The sequence below is a fragment of the Ctenopharyngodon idella genome, chromosome 10 (assembly GCF_019924925.1).
Source record: "Ctenopharyngodon idella isolate HZGC_01 chromosome 10, HZGC01, whole genome shotgun sequence".
NCBI lineage: Eukaryota > Metazoa > Chordata > Actinopteri > Cypriniformes > Xenocyprididae > Ctenopharyngodon > Ctenopharyngodon idella.
Window position 1 is genome coordinate 31980519 of NC_067229.1, and position 20510 is coordinate 32001028.

The following is a 20510-nucleotide window of genomic DNA, read 5'->3' on the forward strand; positions in this document are numbered from 1 at the left end:
CAAAACTTAGATTTTTGATGATTCAAAAATGTTGATGGACATTCTCATCAGTGTTGTTATAGTTAGCTAAAGCAAAAACTCTTAAAAATCATTTTAATAATGGAAATAGAGAATCAAATTAAATATAAACATAATTATGAAAAACCTACAGAATGAGAAATGTTGCCATGGCAAGTTACTAAATTAAAACTGAAATAAACATTTATTAAAGCTATATCAAAATATTATCAAAATAAAAATGACAAAAGCACACAAAACAACTAAAATTAAAATAAAAAATCTAAATCAGAAGCTAATTCAAAATATTAATAAGTACTATAATAGCATTTAAATAAAACTAAAATGGTCACCAAATGGCAATTTTCTTTATATTAAAATGTTTTAGATATGTAGGTAAATATTGCTTTTTATTGTTAAAGTGGACAATATAAATTTAGTAAAACAGTGCCTAGATTATGTTTATTAACTAGATTTTAAATGTGGTTTATTTCTTGCATTAAACATTTTGAATCTAATTGACTATTTGGTTCAATAATCTGGTGGGGAAAATAAAACTCTATTTAAAGTTATTTGAGAAAATACATAAATATTGACATATAAAACATCATTAAAATAATTCAAATTATTATTATTATCATTATTAGTATTGCCCTTTTGCCCTATACATCTAAAATCGACAATTATCCCACATTCAGACATCATAAAAGAGACTCTGTTCAAAGGCAGCAGTTCAACAAGAGCAAAACTCACTGGAAGGTTGGAGCACTTTTCGAAGGCAACCTTTTTCCTTCTGTTTGAAACTTCTCTAATTTGCTCACTCTTTCATGTTTGCTATGTGAAATATAAAGCAGGAGACCTTGTGCACAGCATCTGACCTCCCGTTGTTTGGAAGACACAATGGGATAATTGGAGCCTTGGGCCGGATACTAGTAGAGAAACAGCATGGTTTTACTGACAGGTTGAGCCTGACATATGTCTCACTTAGCGCTTCACTCCTGACACAATACAAGATAATTACTACATATTTCTGCTCCTAATTAAACCTCACTAATATGATCTAATTACAGCTCTGCCCACGAGGAAGTGAGGTTAGTTTTACGTTCCTAAATAAAGACAAATGCAGTCTAGGTAATAACCTTGGCCTATAAAGTGTAAGTATATGTGATCATCCACAATTTAACTTGGCTCTAAACCGCATGTTGTGCTACTGTGTGATAATTGAAGTTGCTAAGGGTTCAGCCAGGCAAAACCTATTAGCACACTAATTAGTTAAGTCATATTCACCACCGGGGGTTTCTGTGTATTCTGTATATATATATATATATATATATATATATATACATACACACACACACACAGTTTTATGAATATAATCGAAAATGCTGGTGCTGGTTGGTAACTTTTTTAGAAAACACTGACAGGGAAAGAGTTAATGACAACGGTAACATTCATACTTACTGTTTTTCATAAATAAAATACAATGTAAGAATATAACTGTAAAATTGTGTTTTGTCATAGCAATGTGTCACTGATGGAGGCTGTCTCCGCATAGTGCAAAAATCGAAATAATCAAGCTTTTTTTTTTCATTATGTATTTTTGCAGATTATTATTATTTTTTTAATTAGTCGCCATACTGTATTCCATGATGCAATGCGCTTCACCTTCATTTCCAGTGATGAATGTTATTGCCCATGATTCTTTTGTGATTTGATTGGACTGCAAAAGCGTTTAACACAAAATTGGATTAAAATGTGAAAGAATTATTTTTATTTCCAGGATGACAACTACAGTGCTTGAAGAATTAAAGAAACGTGTATTAAGTACAGTTTGAAACGCTTATTGCAAAATATAATCTTTTTCACATACAGTAATTATTTTTTAAAATGAGTATTCAGTATTTATTTTATGGTGGAATAATGTCTTAATAATTACTGAATATGACTTTTAAAAAAATATTACATTAAATGCTTGATTCTGATTTGTTGACAAACATTCTAATGTACATTTAAAAAAAAAAAATAATAATAAAAACAGTTCTGTATCACTTCACATCAGTGTTTGTCAGTTATTTCAGTAAAGGTCCTTACTGCATACAACATCAAAAGAACCAAAACCCACAAAGATACTGATCAAGCAAACTTTATTTTTTTTAATAATTCATTGGCCTGTCGTCAGTTATTCCTTAGATATTCTTTTCCCTATACAGCCAATGACAAATATGTCATTTATATTATATTGTATCCTGAACATTTTGAAGGTAAAGGTCAAACGCAAAAGTTGCGAATCGAATGCTGCATGATGTGAATTGTAAATCTTTTTGGTTTGACATGTAATGTAATCAAATTAAATGATCTGCATATTACTTAAATTAATCAGATAAGATAGGATGCCATTTTTAATGGAGCAGAATGAACTGTTGAAACATAATTTGCATATAAAGGAGGATAAATTAGGGAGCTTTTTTTTGTTGATACCTGTATTATATCAATCGATAAAATTTACCAGTGCGGCCAAATAATTTTCAATGGCTAATGTTCATGCCGTAGAGCCCTGCTTATGCTGTTCTATTTCTGTGAAAGAACTCGCTGAAAATAATTTCAGCCTCACTAGAAGTTCATTTCAATTGTAAGTCAGGGGTACAGCTTGTGTCAGCCGGTTTGACTACAAGAAAATCAAAGCTCACCCTCAGGCTGCTCCAACGTAGTCTCGCAATGGTGGAAAAAAGCTGCCATTTTTAGTCATCTTAGCTGTTAAACACAAAACATGGCTTTATAACTAAAAATCAGATTCCCTTACTTTTGCAAATTGCAGTTTTTCCGAGAGCATCCTCTTGAAGAATCTGCTGTTTGCACATTATCTCTGTCTAAAACTTGAGTTATAGCATTACATCCCATTTCTCTATTTCACTGATCAATGTTTTTTTTACCTCCTCTTAAAGGGGATAAAAGTGAAATGACAGTCATCATTTACTCACCCTCATGTCATTCCAAACCTGTATAACTTCTTTTTTTTATGCCACACAAAAGAAGATATTTGGCACTTTTCCATCTGATGAAAGTGGATGGGGACCAGGGGCAGGCATTGAAATGAGCTTAAATGTTAAAAGAGATTACAAACATAAATATTTAGAGGAAGAGAGAAAGATTTCATCCATTTGACGATTCTTATTCTCATGGGTAGGAAAGGCATCATCTCTTTTGTCCTCATTTTATCAAGTAATTACTCCAATATTTGTCTATAGGTTGACTCATTGGGCAGTGTAGCTGTTATTTCCTTGTTTTCTAAGTTGCACTTGAGGATAATTGAGATAATGATGATTGTGCTCAATGCATATTGCTAATTTGTATTCACAGCGATTTGTTTAATCCATTTAAGAAGAAGTGCTCATGACAGCAAGGTCACTTGAGCCGAGTAAATTCAGTCGTCTCAACTGTAATTAACATCTTAACAATGATGGCATACAATGTGCTGCCATATTTCGATTTCTTACTTTCTTTACTGATGGCTGCCAAGTCATCCAGTGCTGCTTCACAAAGTTTTTTTAATTTATTGGCCATGCATGAGCATTTCATTTTTTACCCAAAATTGCATGCAGCTGAACTAATGTGTCTGTTTTATTATCCTGACATTTTCATATAATCTGATTTATCTTTAAGTTTAGGTCAGTGGGTCAATGACAAATAACATACAGAAAATGAAAAATCATTTGAAAATCTATAGTTTAGTTCCAGGATCGTAGAAATGTACTCTTTGTATTCATATTTGTTTTGTATATAGCTTTTCAAGAAAATTTCAAAAATGTGTGTTGTAACCAACTATTAAAAAAGTAATAACATTTTACTTGAATACATGCAAGTTCACGAAACATTTTCAAATATGTATATATATATATATTTTAATACAAATATAATAAATTATTAATTCATAAATATCATTGTTTTGGGGGAGTCGCACCATGACATTTTAAAGCCTGAACTGACCTTGACACAGGGTCTTTTTTTCCCTAAAAAAGAATAAAAGACTGTCAGACTACTTAATAAGGTTTTCTTTTCAAGAATTGAATTCTGTTTTACTCAAACCCTTATATTTTTGACTTCCTGCCTCCCAAAAATATATATATTTTTTTTTAATCCAAACATGCTCATCATAAAAAGTTGTATTCAAATTGATGCATGTTTGATTTGCATTTATGAAATGTATATTTTTTTTAATAAATGAATGCATCCGTACCAAAGAGAGCATCATGTCATTGACCCTGTATCAGTTCTAAGCTGAACCTCATGGTTTTGTACCGTAGCAATCATCTTTCGTCTTTTTTGCTCCCTACAGAATGAATACACGTGTCCCAGACCGTTACCTGGAGCTTGGATTGGAGACATACCCACCATACACTAAAGGGAATGTTTTGTACCACAAAATAATCCACCGGCAGAGGATTTGTGCCTAGCTGCATTTCATCGATTCGATCGCATCAAGCTTTGTTCTCATGATACCACTCATGCTGTCAGTGCTTCTTTAATGGATTGTGCTGGATATTGCAAACTGACATCTGAGAGACAGTCAGAACAAATGCCTCAGATGTATATTTTACTATAACACATTTGGATGCCTCACTTTGTTCTTTAATGCACCTGGATATATGTGTCAGGTGGGTGAAGACTCCGGTGGGCCATACGGAGCAGGGTTATATTATAGTGCTCAATTAAAGAGCAATGGAACATACCAATGAAAGCTATCCAGCCTTTGATGAATCGCCCAGCGTCATTTGACGTATGTGTGGACCTATACATAAACTATAAACTTTGTTAATATACCCTCAAATTTAGGATTCACTCTTTTCTTTGTTATTTAATGTAAATCCTTGGAAAATTTGAGTATCAGAATAACTAAATAAAATGACTGAGTTAAAACCTTTATATTTGCTGCCTAATACTGGATTTGTTATGCTTTGACTTTCTGCAAACCTCTTTGTACAGTTTTATTTGAGGAGATTCTCAAATTTACATGCCCTTCATGATGGTAAAAGACTTCATACTGTTTTACTGAATAATTTAAACATGAAACATAAACATGACCTCCGATTTCACTGACTGTCAACACTGACTCAATGTTTGAAATGTGTGATGTAGTCTCATTTTATAGGAGAGTGTGTAGGCAAATGTCAAGATCTGAATATAGAGAAATTGTCTTAAGTATTAGTTTAAAGGTGAAGTGTGTCATTTGGTGCCACTATTGTGCAGAAATGATACACTTCATCTTTAAAACTGTATGAGTGACGGAGAAGGATCATAAAGAGCATGTGTGTGAGTGTACTGGGTATTGATTTGTTCTGGTTCCACCTGTCCCTCAACCTTGAAATGTTGCCATTTGAAAGTGTAATTTACTTTTATGCTCCCCCACTTTAATTTAATAATTACATTTTTGTAACAAACTGTATGAATTGTACACCACCAAGTTCTGTTTTATAATGAGAATGTTGTCAAAATCAATGGTGAGAAATATACATTTGTCAAATGGAAATTAGTATTGATCAACTTATTCCATTTTTATGAATTTATTATTAATACTTTATTTAGCAATATGGATTTCCCCAGAAAAAAAAAAGAAAGAAAGAAAGAAAATGTTAGAGAGAAGAACGGAGTAGGCTCAACAAATAATTTTTCACTTGTTGAGCATTTCAAGCTCATTTGTACATTAAACAACTGTAATTAGGTATAATTCAGATGTAATCAGAAATATACACTACCAAAAATAGTTTGGGGTCTGTACGATTTTTCAATGTTTTTGAAAAAAGTCAGAAATTTAAAATAACTGTTTTCTAATTTATGTTCAATTGTAATTCCTGTGATGCAAAGCTGAATTTTCAGCATTATTACTCCAGTCTTCAGTGTCACATGATCCTTCAGAAATTATTCGAATGTGCTGACTTGCTGCTCAAGAAACATTCCTTATTATTATCAGTGTTGAAAAAAAAAAGAAAAAAAAAAAAAAAAAGAAACCAATACTTTAACTAGGACACATTAAGTTGACAGTAAAGACATTTACAAATAATTGTTTTTTTTTTGTTTTGTTTTTTTTTTTTGTTTTTTTTACATTTTACTAAAAAAATGCATCACAGTTTCCACCAAAATATTTAGCAGCACAACTGTTTTCAACATTGATAATAATTAAGCAGAAAATCAGCATAGAATGATTTCTGAAGGATCCTGTGGTGTTGAAGACTGGGGTAATGATGCAAAAAAATTCAGCTTTGCCATCAGAGGAATACACTGCATTTTAAAATATATTCATCTAGAAAACAGCTTTATTAAACTGTAATATTATTTCACAATATTACAGTTTTTACTGTATTTTTGATCACAAAATTCAGCCTTGGTGAGCATAAGAAACTCATTCTTTCATAAATACAAAATTTTATATCTTAATTTTTCAAAATTTTGATCGGTAATGTAAAGTTAATATGTTTTAAATCATAAAGTTTTTATTTCAGAGCTTATATGGCTTGAGTTTGTCTCAAACTTTGGCATTTGCTATTAAGTTTTTGTGACTAAAGGGGCTGTTCACACTGACCATGATTTGCAGTGACAAAATCACCGTAAGTCATTCATTTTCAGTAAGTGTTGGCGATTTCTGGCAACATAGGCGACGACGTGGGCATTTTTTTTCTTATTTGTGATTCAATTTTCAAAAGCTATGGCCAATTACACACTGCCAGCAGCATCATCTACTAGCGGCCAACAGTACTGCAACCTTCAGCTATTAAAATCTGTCATTGTGGGCACAAGTTAGTAAAAGAAAGTTCAAGCTACTTGGCTGCACCCACATGCTCAAGGAAATGTCCTCCCATATATCACATCTTTGAATGCTGTCAGATCAATATTGACCACATAACCCTGAAGGAAAGCCTCTCTGATTTGTGCCAGCCCTGCCCTCTCCAAACAAAGAAAGCTCTGGAAGTTCAAAATTCATCCTGGCTTGTCATAATTATCACTAAATTATGCCATTTCTCAAGAGGGGGCTAACATGAAGAGTTTGTCCCGCATCAAGTCTTCCAGGAACACGTCAAGCTGTCTGATATGAGGTCCAGATGGCAAATCAGCTCCGGTGTTTTCCTACAGTGTTGTATCTCTCCCCTTCTCTCTCTTGCCTGCCTAAGCGACAGCTAAACAGACACAGCACTGTGTTCGACCAAACTCTGCCCATGAATTATTCATCAGCCCCCATCCTTTCTTGTTCAGAAAGGAGTCTTGACATTTTGCCCAGTCAATGGCCTCCTACTGGAAGAGTGCTGTGTTTAGAGGACCTGACTGCATCCAGATATGATAACCCAAGAGTGCTCAGGCACAAATGACCAAAAATTGGATTTGTGAAATAGCCCAAATGAGTTAAAGTGCAATACATGTTAACTGTCAAACAAAACCTTTGACTAATACTAATTAAAGGGTTAGTTCACCCAAAAATGAAATTTCTGTCATTAATTACTCACCCTCATGTCGTTCCAAACCCACAAGACCTTCTTGTGGCTTCGGAATACAAATTAAATATTTTCGATGAAATCTGAGATGTTTTTCATCTCCCATAGAAAGCAACGAAATTACCACATTCAAGGTCCAAAGAAGTAGTAAATACATCATTAAAATAGTCAACGTGACTACAGTAGTTTAACCTTAATGTTATGAAGCGACGAGAATACTTTTTGTGCACAAAAAACAAAACAAAAATAACGACTTTATTCAACAATCTCTTCTCTTCCTTGTCAGTCTCCTACACTGTTGACATAGTAAGCACAGTGCAACGCTTCCAAGTTTACGTCAAAATGGCGACTCATTATTGGCCAGCTCCCGCGTCAGCATCACACGCATGTGTCGTGCTGCTCACGTGTACAGCGTCAGCCAATACTGAGCCAGCGTTCAGACGTAAACACGTAAGTGTTGCACTGTGCTTACTATGCCAACAGCATAGGAGACTGACAGGGAAGAGAAGAGATTGTTGAATAAAGTCGTTATTTTTGTTTTGTTTTTGTGCACAAAAAGTATTCTCGTCACTTCATAAAATTAAGGTTGAACCACTGTAGTCACGTGGATTGTTTTAACAATGTCTTTAGTACCTTTCTGAACCTTGACAGTGGTAAGTAATTAATGACAGAATTTACATTTTTGGGTGTACTAACCCTTTAATAGTTCCAAAAAAGCTTCTCTAGACCTTGCATTTGCTGTCTGTATGTGTAAGTCATTGAATCATTTACTCAACCAATTTATTCAAAAGCACTGATTCATTCAGGAATGCCACTACTGTGTTACTCGACTGCTTTGCATCTAGAACTATTTTCGATGGTGGAGCAAAACAGACAAGTATCTAAAATGTAAGTTACTGAATTTTTAGGTTTTTATTTGGTCTTGGAGGACTAGATCTGCTATGCTGCTGCTCCTGCAGAGAAAGTATGGACTTGCTACTTCCATTAGATACTGTACACAGACATGCTGCTGTGAGCATGTAAGCTATACTGCTTCTGCATGAACAGACATACATAAATCCCGTAGCAGATCTAGGCAGGTGGAGCTGGGGGAGGTGGAGGGTTTCAGGGGAACTCTGATAATAAGCTACAGGAATAACCTACAGCGAACACTGAACCAGACTATTTAAATGTTGAACAAGCAATCTCATTGGCTGCAGGATTAGCAGAGGCTAATCGGTTTGTGCCATGTGGAAATGGTGAGATAGCTTGCAGACTGCATGTAAAGGACATATCAGCCTGTGCCTCCTAGAGTTTAATGACTGAAATAGATATAATGTATAATGCAAGGACATTCATGTAATTTAAGTGTACAAATACTTTTGGAGCAACATTTTAGTAGGTCATTTGAAGTGCATTTTTGTTTATGCTTATAAAGGTGTAAAAAAAAACTGCAATAAAAATGTACATTTCAATCCATATATGCAGGAATCGACAGACATGATAATGTCAGGGTTTAAAAATATTCCTTATTATGGCTAGATGAGGTTTCAAGGTATCAGTTGAAAAGTGTGATTGCATCATGGATGATTGACACATGATCTTACAGATTGATGTGGGTGTCAAGTGACTACTGCTGGGAAAGATTAGACCTCATGGGAATACATCTCATATGGAAGAAAACTGGCCCATTCTTGATCTATAGCTAACACATGGTTGTACATCCTCCAGGGAGAATGAGGTTGGAAAATGATGCAACACCCGGCCTTCCAGTTCACCCACACAGAAGTACAAGGTATGGTTAAAAAAAGACCAACAACCTGTAAATTAATATGAAACCAGTATTCTGTTTTATCCACAAGCCAGCAGATAAGGTAGCCATAGTTAATGTAGGAAAAAGATGAGATCTCTTTAATATTTTAGCTGCTTTAGTGATATTAAACACTTAAACCCAAAAATAAAAGTACTGTCATCATTTACTCACCCTCCTGTTGTTTCAACCCATGACTTGCTTTCTTCCATGGAACGTAAAAGGACATTGTGTACAGTTATTTACTAACTAAACAACATCACAATACTAAATAGAGCTCAAAGCGTTTTTTATTTCTAATGTCTATGCCCCAATCCCTATATGTTTTCACTGAGCATACATACATTAATTATTCAAAAGCCAGGTCTTATGGGTATTCCCTCCTGACACAATTCTCATGACGTAACAATACGAGGTTCATAGTGCTTAGCGTTAATAGCTTTATTAAGGTTTTATTTAAATGAGCTTAACTAAAGGTGATGATACACGGGGCAACTTTTTGAGCAATGTTACCGGGCAGTGTCGTTGAGCGATGATGCTTGGGCACTTTCCCGTTGAGAATGGGCAACAAATTTCTATCTGGATACTTTAGATCAAAATTTGTTTCCCATTCTCAATGGGAAAGTGCCTAAGCATCATTGATCCACAACATTTCCCGGCAGCATTGCTCAAAAAGTTGCCCTGTATATCATCACCTTAAAACAAAATGACTCAACAGTATATCACAGAAGTCTATGTTGCAACACAGAACTAGCTTGGCCAACTGGATCAAAAAGAAACTAGGTCTATCGGTATTTTTTAATCAAATTTGGAGTTTTTTATGTTTAAATTGTTAGTCTTTTAACTAAATAAATGTTTCAATGTTCAGTGAAACTACAACTGAGAACTCCAGTTTTCTGAGCTATGAAAGAGCAACCTTGAGCAATAAAAGTTCTCAGGTTCAAAAACAGTAAACTTACCCCAAACTGTTTATAGAAATCAGATGCCCATCAACTGAACATGTTAATAAAAATGCAGTTAGACACTAATGTTATTCACAGTGTATTAATGTTAGTGTTAGTTAGTAAATGTTGAAATAAGCTAAGAATAATAAATTCTGTAGAAGTACTGTAAGTTCATGTTAACTAATGAAAGCTTATTGTAAAGTGCTACCAAAACATCATACAGCACTGTATGTGACTGACTCGTTTTTTTTTTTTTTTTTTTGCACAAGAAGTGTCTGTGGCAGCTCTTGATCTCATGTGTGTATGGTTGGGTTCAACCCCCCCAGACATTAGTAAGTCTGTCATTCTGAATATTATAGACCGCCATGTGGTGCAACGTGTCATATCTCAAGAGAAGGGCACAGATGACATTATTTTATGCATTTCTCAGGGGCTGCCTTTTGCCTTGGCATGGATAATGGATACCTAATCTGAAGATGGTGCATTTCTTTGGATCAGACTCCGTCAAACTGCAAACCAACACAGGCGATCTGCCAAAGCCAGAGACAAGTTGTTACATTACGCAAAGAATCAAAGAATTCTGAAAAAAAGTAGCCTATCACTATTATGAGTTTACAGGTGCTGGTCATATGATTAGAATATAATCAAAAAGTTCATTTTTTTATTATAAATTATTTTTAAAAATGAAACTTTCATATATTCTAGATTCCCTACATGTAAAGTAAAACATTTCAAAAGTTTTTTTTTTTTAATTTTGATGATTAGAGCGTATAGCTCATGAAAGTCCAAAATCCAGTATTTCAAAATATTAGAATATTTCCTAAAATCAATCAAAAAATGGATTTGCAAAACAGAAAAGTTAAAGTTCTTTAAAGTATGTTCTTTTGTGCACTCAATACTTGATCGGCAGGACATATTACAGCAAATGACTTGCTCCTAGCACAAATTACTGCATCAGTGAAGTGTGGCATGGAAGTGATCAGCCTGTGGCACTGCTGAGGCACTATTGAGCCTTCAGATCATCTGTATATTGTTGGATCGACTGTTTCTCATCTTTCTCTTGAAAATATCCCATAGATTCAGGTCAGGCATATTGGCTGGCCAATAAAGCACAGTAATATCATGGTCAGCAAACCACTTGGAAGTGGTTTTTGCACTGTGGGCAGGTGCTAAAGTCCTGCTGGAAAAGGAAATCAGCGTCTCCATAAAGCTTGTCAGCAGATGGAAGCATAAAGTGCTTCAAAATCTCCTGGAAGATGGCTGCATTGACTTTGCACTTGATAAAACACAATGGACCAACACCAGCAGACGTCACGGCCCCCCCAAATCATTATTGACTTCAGAAACTTCACACTAGACTTCAAGCAGCTTGGATTCTTTGCCTCTCCAGTCTTCCTTCAGACTCTGGGACCATGATTTCAACATGAAATGCAAAATTTACTTTCATCTGAAAAGAGGACTTTCGACCACTGTTCACTGTCCAGTTCTTTTTCTCCTTAGCCCAGGTAAGATGCTTCTGACATTGTCTCTGGTTCAGAAGTGGCTTGGTAGTCCTTTTCCTGAAGATGTCTGAGTGTGGTGACTCTTGATGCGCTGACTCCGGCTTCATTCTACTCATTGTGAAGCTCTCCCAAGTGTTTGAATCGGCTTTACTTGACAGTATTGTCAAGCTTGCGGTCATCCCTGTTGCTTGTGCACCTTTGCCTACCCAATTTCTTCCTTCCAGTCAACTTTGCATTTAATATGCTTTGATATTTCACTCTGTAAACAGCCACCCCATTCAGTAATGACCTTCTGTGACTTACTCTCTTTGTGGAGGGTGTCAATGATTGTCTCCTGGACCATTGCCAAGTCAGCAGTCTTCCCCATTAGTGTGGTTTCAAAAAACAAAAGATACCCGGATTTTATACTGTAGGGATGGTCATTTAATGAAACTCAAATGTAAATATTCTAATATTTTGAGATACTGGATTTTGGACTTTCATTAGCTGTACGCTCTAATCAACAAATTTACAAAAAAAAAACCTTTTGAAATGTTTTACTTTACATGTAGGGAATCTAGAATATATGAAAGTTTCATTTTTTAAAATAATTTACAATAAAAAAATGAACTTTTTCACGATATTCTAATTATATGACCAGCACCTGTATATCGCGTGAAATATAAACTCACATTAGTCACATTAGTTTATATCTCACAATTCATCTAAAGTCTGAATTGTGAGATATAAACTTACAATTCTGAGAAAAGTCAGCTCACAATTCTGACTTTTTTCTCACAATTATCTCACAATTCTGAGAAGTCATTGCAAGACATAAAATTCACAATTTTTACTTGCAATTGCACATTTATATCTCACAATTCTGACTTTTTTTCTCGCAATTGCACGTTTATATCTTACATATGGGAGAAAGAAGCTTCCATAGTTATTCTAAATTGAAATAGTATTTCACAATATTACTGTTTTTACTTTACAGCAGCCCCTAAAACCTGATGGAAGGCTTCCATCTTGGCTTGGATACACCTAATCTGAAGTTGGTGCATTGCCTTGGATCAGACATCTTCAAACCACAAACCGATGCAGGCAATCTGCCAAAGCCCTGGACAAGTTGTTACATTATGCAATCTTTAGGCTGTGGATCCTTTGAGACGCACACAGCTGCTCGTGGGACGTCCAAAATAATAGCCAATCCACACGGCGGAGTGGCTCTAAATGAAGACTTGTGGCTATCCGGCCGGACGTGGAGGTAATCTAGCAAATGGAATGGAAAATCAGATTCACAATCACAAGAGACTCATCTTTCCCGTGGCTTCTGGCCAGAGCGAGCGGAGGAAGTGCTGGCTATGTCATCTCGCCACCACTGGAGCCCATAAATTGGACGCATACAAAAACATGTCGGTCAGGGCAGGGTTTGATTTTGATGGGGTGGGCGTGCAGCAGGGAAAATGAAGAGTTGATCCCCCGCGAGGCGGCGGTAACGAAGACAAATAATGCTCCTTTAGGGGCTGCAAGAGGAGACAGATCGCCCCTTGGAAAGCATCCGAACTTGACAGGAGCTTTTCCCATCATCTGTGTAATCAAGCACTAGCGATTAAATCACTTTCACATCTCACCCTCCCAGAGACGTGTCTGCTGTGCGTGTGTGGGCGGCCACACGTGTGTCCGTGAGTGTGTGAGTTACTGTACAGTGCGGGTAACTCTGAGTCGCAGTGGCAAGATTTGCTTGAAGTTTATTATATAAACTTCCTGCTTTCCTTTATTTGTTTCCATCTGCGCATAACGAGAGAGCAATTACACACGTTTAACATGTTTAAAGAGGCCTTGACAAACTTGTTTCATTTCCAGCATGTTTTATTCTACTAAAGCACTGAAACCAATTGACATTCCCATGGGGTTTACAGAGAGGCACTTAGTGTGCATGACAATAACTTTTATAGCTCACGGTGTGTTTGCTTCAGTTCTGTGCTTTGATGTTTCAAATTCCTTTCACATAACACATTGCAATTATATGGGGGCATTAAAGCCGCTTAGTAGATCAAATATGGAAATTTCACAATTCAAGTTCATGATTTATTATGAGATAAGTTAACAAGTGATTATAAAGATTTTCTGTTTTATGCTGATTTTAACATATTCATGCTTAAAGTCAATAGTTTTACTTCATATTCCTGGCCTGCATCACTTTCAAACTTTCATCAAAAACTTGCTGCGCAAAGGAAACACTTCTTTCCTTTAACCATCTGTCAACAGTCAGGTTCTGGAAGCAAACAGTTTCATTCATTTTCTCCATATAGGTCAATTGAACTTGAAATTATAAATTGTTAAAGACTAATTGATGGTAAATGTTTTTGTTGAAACCATCCATAACACTTTCTATGAAGACCATGCTTATAATGAATTATAGCTCCATTTATACTTATTTATAACAAGTATTACTATTTTATAAAGAGAAACGCAGTTCCCCGTCGTATAACGAGTTTTTAGAGGTGGTTACTCGCCTCTTTTACTAGTAAAGAAGGCCGCTCGTTTACCCCCGTCTCTCAATTTCTGCGGTTGCCGAGGCGCCGCACGAGACGGACACTTACAAAGAATATACACTTACAAGAAGCGACACTCAATAGAACGTTCCATTGCAACACCGGCGCCCAGCAGCGGCCCTGCGTTTCCGCCATTTTGGGATGAAAGCGAGTCGGCAGTCCACTAGTTTCTATGGTAATATCAGCTGCTTTGTTAAAAAAAACGTACATTAAAGCTGAAATCCAACCTGAATGATGACAACACAGAATAAAATACTATCACTAGTGATCATCAAATCCTTTTAACAGTTTATTTTACACACTTTGTGTTTAAGTCTTCCACTTTTTTCACAAAACCTTTGCTCTCTAGAAACCCAGTCAGTTTGGGTTAAAATTCTTTGAAGTTCAAGTATTAGCATTATAAACACTGAATTAATACCAACAAATGAAATTAAATTAAGGACATGCATCAGAAAAATTGGGAATGTTGGACAATAAATACATGAATATAACAGCTTGTTTTTGCAGTGTTGTCTAATGTCCGTTAAAGCAAAAGTGTCCAAAAGTGGGAATTATGCGATGACGGACACAGCAATGCATCATGTATAAGATCATTATGTTTGTAGCGTGATCCATTAAAATGTACAATATATATTTCAATTCAGACCTAGATACTATTATTACTATTACTCCACTAGGTCTGAAATATATTGTTCGCTGCAAACATGATGGTCTTAAATTTATTAATTATTAATTTACTATTAAAAAATGTGTAAATTTGCATAAAATGGAAATACTCAATAAAGTAGGCTAACTACATTACCTCAGATGGTTGAATGGTTAGATTCCACAACTGGTAAAATAAAACATATATAAGACAATACAACATTTACTGTAGGAGCCATACAATTTACTGGTGACTTAATAAAAAAAAAAACTGTTCCCATTGCGCTTCTGATTTGGCAGTGAAATTCACCAATTTTGGGTGCGTAAGATGTGAAGGATTCTATGGTCCAGTTAGTATTTTTACCCCATAATGGCGGCTGCGCTACCGGAGCGCCATCTAGTGGCTGTTGCCCAAAAGGTATCAGAGCGTCGCCTCTTGGGTTCTGTACTCTTTGCTTGGGATGACGATGACGATTACGAGCCGGAGCACATGGAGAGTGAGGAAACGGAATATTCCCTCTTTGGCCCTGTCCCAAATGGCACCCTAAACACTCACGACCTACCTACGAGTCCGCACTTTCGTGACGTAACGTCGCTTTGACTGTCGGGAAGAAGTCTGCCGCGGAGCTCGCAAAAGTGCGCATCGAGGGCGCATATCGGCGGCAAAGGGGGCGCTCGTGAGCACACTTCTGAAGCCTAAAATTGACAAATGGGACAAATGTAGAAAAGAACAAGCTAGGGCTAAAGAACCAGATGTTTTTACCTTTTTCTCTCTCTCCATATTTTCTGCATTAATGCAGGCATGTGCATTTAATTTGGCGCTTATGCTTCCAATTTTTGTATCGTGTCTCTGCTTTTATAGGCGAACTCTAGGAGTTCTGCAGCAGACATTTTGTTGTTCACCATGCTTTGGCGCTTCATGCTACCAAGCATTTGTCTGCCGACTAGTTACTATTTCGTTCTGCTCTGCTGCTGCTTTTAACTGGAATAATCAAGTGGATGAGTATTGTGTAATTTCCTATGGCAAGCTGTTTTTACACTAATGCCATAGTAAGTGCAGAGTGAGCCGACGATGCTTCTATCACTCTCTCTATATTTTTCTGCGCTGCATTAATGCAGGCACGTGCATTTGATTAGGTGCTTATGCTTCCAATTCTTGTATCGTGTCTCTGCTTTTATAGAGAATGAGGAGTTACGTCACAATGTTTTTACTTCGCGTTGCATTTCCTGAAGGCGCCGCCATATTAGCAGGATACGCTATTTGTTGCTATGGTAACTTCGACAGCGAGCCCGAGATAAAGAGCAACAGAGAGAGAGAGCAGATTAATTTAATAAATAAATTTTGCGATACAGTGCAGTTTTTTGGGAAGAAATGGAGAAGGAGAAAGTGAAAGGAAAGGGTCTCTATTGGGGGAGACTAAATAACACAGCCAAGCAGCGTCATTTAGAGAAAATGCTTGACATTAACAGCATCGACCCGTACGACCTGCCAGCTACAGAATTGATGAAAGACCCAGAAGCACCACCTGTCACTTTTATATATTTTTATATATATATATATATATATATAATATTATATACTATAGTAAGGTTTTAGAGCATTATTTTAAATTCCCCCGCGACGGGACATTCTAAAGCGCTTAACCTGAAAAAGCTTAATGTGAAAGACAGTGTTATTAACGAACCAAGTAAACACCATAATAAAAAAGCATAGCCTACTACGGACAGAAAACCAGATGAGCCAAGAATATGAACTCAACACATTTAATTACACGTGTTTTCCTCCCATAAAGAAAAAGACAGTGCCATTAAAAGACCAAACTTAGTAAACACTATACTAATAAAGCATAATATACAGAAAAATTGGTTTGTGCCGAATTTGATCTTTTAATATCACTTATAGGCTACATTAAGCGACGTTAAACGTTTTCTTTATAACAGTTTTCTGAGGAAAATGCTCGTGAATTTAAACACGTTGCGTTCACATTATGGGCTCAACTGCTTTTCTGTACACAGTATTACATAGTATACTTTATTAGTAGGCCCTATTATGTTTACTGAGTTTGGTCTGTTAATATCACTGTTCTTAGTACATTAAGCCATATTAAGCGTTTTCTTATAACGGTTTTCTATGGGAGGAAAAGGCTTAACGTGTTATTAAACACGTTGAGATCATTCAGGACTCATCTGATTTTTTTTGTTGGCCTACAAAGTATACTTTATTAGTATGATGTTTAGCGAGTTTGGTCTGTTAATATCACTGTCTTAGTACATTAAGCCATGTTAAGCGTTTTAGAATGTCCCTTGGCGACGCTTGGCGGTGTTATTTAGTCTCTCCCGATAGAGCCCCTTTCCTTTCACTTCCTCATTATCCATTTCTTTCCAAGAAACTGCGGCGTATCGCAAAAATGCAAACAAATATCACGCTATTTCTCTCGGTCTCACTGTCAAAGTAACCATGGCAACGGATAGCGTATCCTGCTAATATGGCGATGCCTTCCCGAAATGCAATGCGAGTGAAAACGCTGTGATGCAACCTTCTCGTTCTCTATAGGTGCGAACTCTGAGGAGTTCTGCAGCAGACATTTTGTCGTGCACCATGCTTTGGTGCTTCATGCTACCAAGCATTTGTCTGCAGACTAATTACTATTTTGTATTGCTCTGCTGCTGCTTTGAGCTGGAATAATCGAGTGGAGGAGCCAATGTAATTAAAATGTAATTCCTATGGCAAGCTGTTTTTATACTAATGCCATAGTGGCTGCAGGCTGCAGCTATGGTTCTTCTCTCTCTCTATTTCTGCTCAGTATTAATGCATGCACGTACATTTGATTTGGCGCTTATGCTTCCAATTCTTGTTTCGTTTCACTGCTTTATAGATGCGAACTCTGAGGAGTTCTGCAGCAGACATTTTGTCGTGCACTATGGATTTTGGCATTTAATGCTACCAAGCATTTGTCGTCCCGATGAATTACTATGTTGTTCCGCTCCGCTGCTGCTTGAGCTGGAACAATAAGTGGGTGAGTCCACGTAATAAGAGTATTCCTATGGCAAGCTGTTTTTACACTAATGCCATAGTGGCTTCAGGCTGCAGAGTGAGCTGACTGTTTTTCCTGTTTCCCTCTCTGTATACTTGGCGCTGCATTAATGCAGGCACATGCATTTGAATTGGCGCTTATGCTTCCAATTCTAGTTTCATGTTACTGCTTTTAGGTGCAAACTCTAGGAGTTCTGCAGCAGACATTTTGTCGTGCACTATGCTTTGGCACTTCATGTTACCAAGCATTAATCTGCCCGACTAATTACTATTTCGTTCTGCTCTGCTGCCACTTTGAGCTGCTTTAGGAGCACAATCCTTTCAGCCCAAGGAAATGTTGAACTACATTTGTGTAAATAGTTCACATGTGAGTAATTTCTTATGGCAAGCCATTTAGTGCTAGGCCAACTGGTTTCGGTTACAGAGTAAGCAGAGTTTTCCCTATCTCTCTCTCTCTGCATGATAGTGGCGATTGGGTATAAGATAACTCTCTCAGCTATCTCTCACCATGGATCAGTCTCACTTCATATGATTGATGCGGCGCTTATGCTACCAACACTCGCTTCACATGACATGCAGCACTTAAATGCAGCTAACGTTATCATGCACTTCAAATGTTTGAGGTTCATGCTACCAAACAGTATTTTGCATGACTAATTACTCTGTTTTTGTCAGCTCCGCTGTTTCGTTGAGCCGGGACTTTTGCATGAATGTTTGCACTTAAGAGTAATTTCCTATGGCAACCTCTATGGGTTTTGCCTCTCTGTCAGCCTGTTCTGCCGCTTGTTGCGTTTCGGACCGATTTTGATTGCTCTCCGCACTTTAACTTTGGAGTCTGAGAAGATAGCCTTAAGGCCGTGTGTGCAGGGTTGATGTCGGCATCCAAGCTCCCACCTTCTGCGGTCGGTGATAGCTTGCCTGATTGGGTGATCTGACTGTTTCCTGTTTCATAGGTTTTTCCTGTCACTCGGGTGTCTCGGGCCCTCATGCAGGAGGATCAGTCTGTTGAATGGTTATACCATCCAGCTTCTATGGTGACCACCTGTTTCAGCAGGATTTTTCCCACGATATGCTCTTGGGAGATCTTGACATTAAACAAAGCATACTGTCACATCTTAGAAGTATTCTGGTTGGCATCTGATTGGGTTTGTTACCTAAAACTTGCGCTTGGAATAAGTAAATTTCAAGATGCTGACATTGAAGTCCATCTTGTCTCAGTCCGAACCGGAGATTGGTTTGTGACCATCGATCTAAGGATGCGTACTTCCACATCAAGATCATCAAGAGACAGGAACTTTCTCAGGTTTGCTTTTGGAACAAAGCTTACCAGTACGGTGCTGCTGGCTCTGACTCTTTGAACATTCAAAGTATATGGATGCGTCTCTGGCCGCGTTGTGGCTCCAGGGTGTCCGAATTTTGCATTACCTGGACGATTGGCTGATATTAGCTTAATCACAGGGTTAAGAAACAGCAGCACATCAAGATTTATACTCTTTGAGGATTCTTATGTGTAAACTTTCATGAGTTTTGTTGCCAAGTCAGCAAACAACTTTCTAGGCGTGGACTTGGATTCTTCCACGATGCGGGCACGTTGGTCTCCCGCATGCATTCAATCATTACAGGTCTCATTTAGTCCAGAACTGGACCTTAAGTCCACGTAGGTTTATGCAGCCGATTATGGGTCTAATGGCAGCCGGCCCCCTGTGGTTCAGCTGGGCCTGCTCCACATGAGACCATTTCAGTGGTGGTTCAAGATCCAAGGGATCTTGCCTCACTGCCACCCTCTGCACGTGATTTAAAAAGTGGCCCATTTGTTGTTCGTGGCCCTGTGCTGACCCACTCAGATATGGTTTTCAGACAGGCCTGTTGACTCAGACCCAGGGTATGATTTGACACCCTCATCCGGTTTGTGGAGACTGTGGGTGTGGCCCCTGAACGGGGCGCAGTAATGTGTTCTAGTCTCTTTGCTGAGATTACAGATACTATTCTTACTCTAGGGCCCCCTCCACGAGGTGCCTGTATGCTTTTAAGTGGAAGCTGTTTGCCTCTTGGTGCAGGCATTGTGACCTGGATCCAGTTTATCGCCCTGTCGGTTCAATACTGGAGTTCTTGCAGAGTCGTTTTTCGGCAGGAGCAGCCCCAACCACTCTAAGGTTTATGTGGCAGCTGTATCTGCTGAGCAGGTTCAGATGCTGCAAGGGACGAAATGGCTTAGGCCTTTCCACCCTGTATGAATACCCTCATGGGACCTTCTGTTGTCCTGGAGTGTTTAACAGCTGACCCCTTGAGCCATTGGAGTCAGTGTCACAGAAGTTCTTACTCTCAAGACGGTTCTTCTGATGGCTCTATCTTCTCTTAAGAGAATAGGGTATCTACAGGCGGTTCTGGGCTCCCAGGTTTTTATCTGCTTGAGCAGATGCTTTCCACGAGACATTCTTCAACGGTCATCCTGGACTTGCTGCCATAGCAACAGGTCCGTAAGCTTAAACCTGCTCGTGAGCAGTCTTATTTCATGTAAACAGGATTAGATTGCATATTTTTAAGCGGATTTGATACTTAAAATCTGTCCCAGCCACTGCTACTT

The 20510-nt window shown here is 37.5% G+C and overlaps 1 protein-coding gene across 2 annotated transcripts in view; it reads left to right on the forward strand.

Moving 5' to 3' along the window:
- Nucleotides 1-5521, forward strand: part of lrrtm4l1 (leucine rich repeat transmembrane neuronal 4 like 1) — a 33950-nt gene extending 28429 nt beyond the window's left edge. For both annotated transcript variants that reach the window (XR_007932091.1, XM_051908403.1), the window contains exon 3: nucleotides 4331-5521. Coding sequence is in view for 1 of the 2 variants with exons in the window: in XM_051908403.1 (XP_051764363.1) it covers nucleotides 4331-4396 (66 nt within the window). In the remaining variant the exon portion in view is untranslated. The remainder of the gene's footprint in view (nucleotides 1-4330) is intronic.
- The last annotated feature ends 14989 nt before the right edge of the window (nucleotides 5522-20510 follow it).